This window comes from Arachis hypogaea, chromosome 4 (genome assembly GCF_003086295.3).
Source record: "Arachis hypogaea cultivar Tifrunner chromosome 4, arahy.Tifrunner.gnm2.J5K5, whole genome shotgun sequence".
Taxonomy (NCBI): Eukaryota; Viridiplantae; Streptophyta; class Magnoliopsida; order Fabales; family Fabaceae; genus Arachis; species Arachis hypogaea.
Window position 1 is genome coordinate 4613715 of NC_092039.1, and position 7572 is coordinate 4621286.

A 7572-nucleotide genomic window follows, 5' to 3' on the forward strand; every position below is an offset into this window, starting at 1 on the left:
CATGTGTGGTAAGCAGATATTTTCACTTTTTCAGTGATGGGAATTTCTTAATATTATTATTATTATTTGGAGTTCACTCCTGACGAAAGATCCAAAGGGGGAGGCAAATTGATTATTAACTCTGCCTCTCATTAAGAGATTCCATTGACACCAACATCTCTTTCAAGATTGTCCTTGGAAACTAGTTAGCCAAATTGCTTCCTTTTTGGTCCAACAATAATATGAAAAGAGGAGTGTTAGGAGGGTAACTTTTGTGATTTGTAGTTATCAAGTAGTCATCAATGATATTTTTAATGGTGTAAGATTTTATCTAATGATATAAAATTATTCACTTTTTTTTTGCTGGTTACATGCTGGCCACATCAATGATATTTTTAATGGTGTGAGATTTTATCCAACGAAATAAAATTACTCACTTTTTTTTTTGCTGATTACATACTGTCAGAATTTAATAAAGTTGCTCTCCCTAGACTTTTTCGTATTAATATACACTCCAATATGCCATCAAGTAGTGATTACACATGGTCAAGTGAAAAAGACTAACCCACATGATAAATAATGCTAGTAAAATTAAGAGCATTAGGTGACAATTATTTGAGTTCCATGTCCATATCCATATCCATAAAACTCAAATTTTGGATGTCACTTCAAAAAGTTTTGTACATAAAAACCATTGAGAAATAACAAGATACCCAAATAATCATGCAAAGTTACATAACATAGCCATTAGGCATTAACCAATGTCTAATAAATTAATAATCTCCCCAAGAACACAGAATTGATTAGTTAATTAATTAAGCCTATAGTGGCAGCAGCTCATAAACCAATTAAGCAGCTCTTGCAAGAACATTATCCAATGTATGAGGAACATCATTGGGGTCAATGTAGAAGCCTCTCCTAAGTGACCTTGGAACTGTGATGGTTAAGACACCATCTTCATAGCCAGCAGAGATTGCATCAAGATCAACCCTCCCTGGAAGCCTAAACTTCCTCCTGAACTTCCTTGCTGGCTCACTTGAGAATTCATCCACTGCTTCTGTTCTTATTATAAGGTACCTTGAGTCCTCAACCTCCACTCTCAGTTCTTCTTTCCTCACACCTACCATACAAAGAATGAAAAAAAAAAAAAAAAACCCAATTCTAAGATAGTATAATAAAGACTAAGGTTGCATTTGGTAGTAAAAAGTATGATACAAATATACAAAAAGGTATTTAGAACTTCAAACAAGTACCCCAAGACAGATACAATATATAACAATAACAAGTAGCACTCATTTCACGTTATGGAATCAGCTACATAGATCAAATAGAGTAATATTCTTTTATTACTAATCATGATTACATTTAAGCCATTAAACAGAAAATGATTAAGATAATAAACATGAAGACAGAGAAAAAGAGATGTGAAGGGCTGCTTTGCTTGCTTACCAGGAATATCAGCTGAGAAAATGTGAGAATCAGGGGTCTCAGTCCAGTGAACATAGTTTTCAGGGATGAAGTCATATGGGAAGAGGAGATGGGAAGGGAGAAGGAATTGCCATGGTACAGAGTGGGATGCTGAGAACTCCATTGTTGGTTATGAGTTATGAATCATGAATCATAGATTTAATGGGAATCAAGAAAAGGAAAGGTTAGTTGGTTGGCCTTTTTCAGAGGTCAAGTGGCCAAGTTGCTATATTAATATGTGGTTAATATAAAAAAGATTAACTAATTTACTATCTCTTTTTTTATTTGTGAAGAAGGACAATGAAAAATAAAACTCAGTTCAAAATTATTGGTTATTTAAACTTTTTGTATTGTTAGAATTAGAGAAGTCAACGGGGGCGGAGCGAGGCGGGGGCGGAGGATGCCTCCCTGATCCCTATTTCCGCCCCCAGAATTAATTTCTGTCTCCGCTCTGTTTCCTGTTATGGGGGAACAATTGTTCTCATCTTTGTTTTCTGTGTTTCCCGCAATTTCTATGAGTCTCATTCTCCATCTCTCTATGTTTAATATTCATATGAAAATTATAATAAAAAATATCAAAAAACCAAAAAATAAACTACAAAATATTATTACAAACACACAAACATATCTTATCCAAAATTCTAAGTCCAGAAATATAACATAGCAAATCATAGTCCATAAAATAAAACTTTGAACAATATGGTTAGGATTTTCAAGGAGTGAAATTACTAAAAGAACCCTTATATTAGAAATAAAGTAATTTTTGCAAATCATAGTCCATAAAATAAAATTTTCAACAATATGGTTAGGATTTTTTAAATGAAAGTAATTTTTGTAATAAAAAATTTATAAAATTAATTAAATTTAAAATTTAACTATTTTTACTATTAAAAATAATAAAATTAATGAGTAATAATTTTACTTATTTTCAAACTATAACAATTACTCATTAATAGTAATATATAGTTTGTGATTAAATTAAAATAGTTATACTAAAATTTTATCTTTTCAATTTTTTTAAAATAATATTAATTATTGATTTTGTAAACATTTTTTCATGACTCATAAGTAAAATTTTTAAATCATATTACTCGGTATGTTAAAATCGATTTGAGTAAATTCAATCTAGCATAAAATAAAATTTATTCTTAGATTACCTTTTTATTATCGTAGTAAAAGAAACTATTATGGAGAACTATTTTTGTTAAAATCTACTTATAACTGCTTTATATTCTAGTATCATATTCATTTTTAGAATAAAAATAATATATGACCAACATTGTTATTTGTTGAAATTTATCAATATATTTTATATATTGTTGAATTGAAATAGCTATATTTGTACCTAAAAAAGATTTTATATTTTTTTGTTAGTTTAAATGCCTGCTAAAACTACCAAAAAAAAGATGAATACACAATATGTTGTGTTAACTCTTGGAAAATAATTAAAAAAACAGTGTCTAAAATCTTGAACTGTCCATATATAAAAGAATAATTATTGATATATGCCATTTTTCAAAAAAAAAAGAAATATTTTGTTCGAAAAAAAACAAAAGTGATATTGATTATTTTAGAATCGAAATGGATTTGTCCATCTAGTACAATTTTTTTTCTCAAAAAAAAAATTGGGCTTTGCTCCCATCAAACTTCATGACCTCCTCGTGATCACCACAGGTTTTATTCTTCAAAAAATGCATGAGTTCATGAGTTATTAGGTATTGTTACTAATCATCCTTTCTTTAATGAATACGCTCTGATTCTTACTAATCACCTTTTTCAACACTCCTTACATTCCGTGAACTAATATCTTTAAGATGATTTTATAGGAAACACTACTCAAACTAATGAGTCTGATTTGTGCTATATTTCTTGCCTGCTGAGTTTTTGGTATCAAACAAATATGTGTGTGGTTAAAATTTCGCAACATCTTTCCTCCTGCAAAGAAACTCATAGCTGCCTCCGTTATATCCCTTTTGATGATCCCTCAGTAATGTTGAAAGAATTTACCTGTGAATCCGTTATCACCTGGGCCGAAAAGGGATTAATGGAAAAGGTTGCTGTTTTAACCCCTTCTTCTGTAACTCTCCACACTAATCTTCTGTTAGTTGTGCCATCGACCCTTATCTCCATGTCCTCTATACTCTCTATAGCTGAACTTGGATTTGAGGTTGAGAAGATTTTAGTGAAGTACTGTTGTGCAATATGAGCTATTCCTTCCTGATCAGATTTGTAGTTACCCGAGTCGCCTAGTAGCTTTTGAATCTTGTTTTTCCTGGCTCTATTATAAAATTTTGCATGAAAAATTTTGGTATTTTGGTCCTTCCATTTCAGCCATTTAACCCTTGATTTTTTTCGCCAATACCGCTCTTCTTTCTCATACGCATCTATTAGATCAGCCTCTAGATTTAGAATCTGTCTCCTATCCGCACCATTTCCTTTCTCCTTCTCCTATTCTAGCTTGTTTTTAAGATTAGTAATGAGTGCCTTCGAGTTGCTTCTGCTACTTTTCTGCCACTCCACAAGCATATGTCGACAATTTTTCAGTTTGCAAAACAGTTTATACATAAGAGATCCATTTATTTAGGTCTGCCACACCTTTTTCACAATGTTTGATACGTCCTCGCTGTCATACCATCTTTTTTGGAACCGAAATCTCCTTTTAGTTCTTCTTCCTTCGCTGTTGGAATGTAATAGAAGTGGACAATGATCTGATTCGGTATCTTCCAAGTGGGTGACCGTTGTTTTCAGGTACGTTAACCTCAAGTGTGTTGAGGTCAAACATCTATCCAACTTTTCTCTAACAAAATTTTCACCAACTTGTTTGTTGCTCTAAGTAAATTTGCTTCCAATATGCCCTAAGTCCACAAACTCACCTTTATTAACAAAATTATTGAACGTCTCAATAGAGCTTCTCGTCTTCATACGACTCTTTTTTTGTAGTATTATGAGATGGCGTCAAAATCTCCTATCACCGTAGAATATTGATTCGAGCAGTAAATAATATCTAAAATCTTGTAAAATTGTTCTTTCTTCCGATTCTCCTCACAATAAAAATGAATAGTCACCACCTTCTATTATTTTTGGAGGTTGCGGTCAATCTGAGAATTGAATTATAACAAGTGTAATAACCCGTGCCATGCACGTGATAAGATTGAAATTATAATTTTAAGCTGTTGTGTTAAAATTAATTTCACTTATAATAATTTAATTAATAAAAAAATAACTTGTATGCATTTATTTTCTTTTCTTAATATAGTGTTAATTGTATTAACTATAAAATAGTTATTTAATCTATTTTTTTCAATAAATCAGACATATATACTCTATATGACCATAAATAATCTAGTAATACTTAAATTCACCAACAAAATTTTATATGTTGGTTTATTGTGAAATAAGAATATATGAAAATCAGCTCAAAATGAAGAATAAATTAATAGAGAACCCTAATGCAGAAAGTTCTGTAATAAACAATAAATAATTTAAACCTACTGAATAACAATTCAACGCTATCCTTTGATACCTGCAAAATATATACCTGAAACAACACTATATCAATGTTAGTATATAAAATTATATGATTAACGTAATTATAAAATTATTTATCAAGAGAATAAAATAATACGGATTTTTATGATAATTTTAATATTCTCAAGCTATTAAAGTACAATAAGAATGCATTATCCATTAGCTCTAGAATTGCTAAATTTTTTTAATTGATAGTAATAAATTTTAATAAATAAATAAATTTAAGTAAGACATTTTGTTATTACCTTTCTATTATAGGCTCTCAAAAACTTCTCTATATACCACATTCATTATGCAGTTATCTTCCAAGTGCCCATGATCTTGCAACAACACTCGCAGACTATATTTACTCGTTACCTTGATAACGCAACATACAATTGACCATGGGTGAAAACTGGCCTTGGAAGGTAAATTCTAACTTTCGATAGAGTTTGTCCCTGGATTTATTTATTGTCATTGCAAATGACATGATAATTGGGAGTTGTCTTCTTTAAAACCTGACCGGTAATGTTTCATTATTTGGAATTAGATTCAGTTTTGGAATAAGAACAATACTTCCAGCTTTGTTACTGGTTAAAGTCTTGCATTCTATCACATGATTTCCCATTCTTCTAACTTGCATTCTCGTTCCATTGCACAAACCATTAGTTTGGTCTATATTTTGCAGTAACATAATATGAGCGCCAACATTCACAACCAACTTGTGTGGTGGTAGACCTGAATAGAGACTTACTATACTTTGGTCTATATTATTGCTATATATGAAGCAGGTTTAAATTCCCATAATTATAGAGATTTACTATAATTATATCAAATTTAATTATGTCTGTAAATAAATAAAATAGATAACGATGAATACTATTTTTTATATTCAAAATTTACTGTAAATATAAAAAATAAAATCACTAACGATTAAAAATTTGAGTGAAAAACAAAACTCCATAATAAAAATTCAATTTGTTAACTAATTAATCTTATGTCCATATAATAATAATATTATTATATACTGATTAAAATTGTGAAAATAATATATCAAAATTATTACATATGAATGAGAATTAGAACTATATCAATTATATTAATTCAAAATTATTATTATTATTATTATTATTATTATTATTATTATTATTATTATTATTATTATTATTATGCTTGAATAATGATGAGAATTCACGTGATAATAATTTTTACCTATAAAACATCTAAAATTAAATAATAATCAAGTATAATTAGTTGACAATTATAATTCAAATTATTGCATATGAAGTCACGTGAATTATTATTATAATTGATATAATTGCTATATATACTCTCAATGTTATCGATTATATCAATTTAACTATATCAATCATATTTAAATTATTAGTAAATAATTTTAATACAAATTCTTGCTATAATTAGGTTATTCTTATGTTATTATCTTGTATCAATCGTTATAATTAATTCAATAGAAATATTTATTCAGTATATATGTTATCTACATTAACTATATGTCAATATTTTTAAAAAGAATTAAAAAAGAGATATATAAATATATATAATATTATTGCTATATAAAAATAGATATAAATATATATAGACTGTATTATTAAAAAAATAAAGCCTATATATAAGAATAACGAAAAACTCAAGTAAGAATTTATTGGTTTTTATGGTTTCTATTACGCTTAATGAAAATTGAGCGATCTAAAAAATAAATATTGAGGTGATTACTATATAATTTTGTTATTAAGGTAATTATTTATTATTAAGATAATTTTTTATTTTATAGACTTTAGTAAAACAAAAAAATATAAATTACTTATTATTATTATTATTATTATTATTATTATTATTATTATTATTAGATAATGAATAAGAATTAGAATTATATCAATATTTTTAAAATTAATATAATTAAAATAACTAAAAATATTTAAAATCAACGTGCGTTATTAATATCATAAGATTTGATTATTTTATAATTAGAATAAAATATTCTTATCATGATTAGACCCGTGCCATTATCATATCATTATCATATATTATTATTATTATTAAAATAATTAAAAATATTTTTAATTAATAATTGATAAGTAGTTTAATAATGCATTAAATATTGATAACTGATTTTGCATATAAATAGATAATTGTTACAAAACAAATTATAATTGTGAATCTTCACATACTGTAAATCATGGAGATCAACCACAATGTCACTTTTTCCTGCTTTTGACCATGATATAAGTTCTCCTTTTTCGGTTAAGAATTCAATAACATCTAATTAAAAAAAAAGAATTAAATGCATGAAATTAAAGACAAATAAATGAACAACACAATAATAATAATACAAATTAAATACGTACCAAATAAATTAGTTTTTTTATTTGTTTGTCTCAATATATATTAGCATGATCGAGAAAATTGAAATGATTGTGAGAAATGTTACGATCATCGATCGTATTTACTATACGTGACTCATTCTTAAAAGTTATTCTACACACATGTGTAGTCGGAAGATAAATTCCACTTGGTTCTTCAATCAGAAAATTTGAGAAGATATAAACATTTTCCTCGATCAAATCATTCTCAAATATCTTTGCCAAATAATTCTTGATT

At 27.7% G+C, this 7572-nt stretch overlaps 1 protein-coding gene across 1 annotated transcript; it reads right to left on the bottom strand.

Moving 5' to 3' along the window:
* Positions 1-549: 549 nt before the first annotated feature.
* LOC112795900 (15.4 kDa class V heat shock protein) lies at positions 550-1762 on the bottom strand. The gene is made up of 2 exons (XM_025838087.3): positions 1429-1762; positions 550-1099 (listed from the first exon to the last, which is right to left on the bottom strand). Exons 1-2 carry the CDS (start codon positions 1568-1570, stop codon positions 828-830), a joined length of 414 nt encoding a protein of 137 aa, XP_025693872.1. The 5' UTR covers positions 1571-1762; the 3' UTR covers positions 550-827.
* Between the last annotated feature and the right edge of the window lie 5810 nt (positions 1763-7572).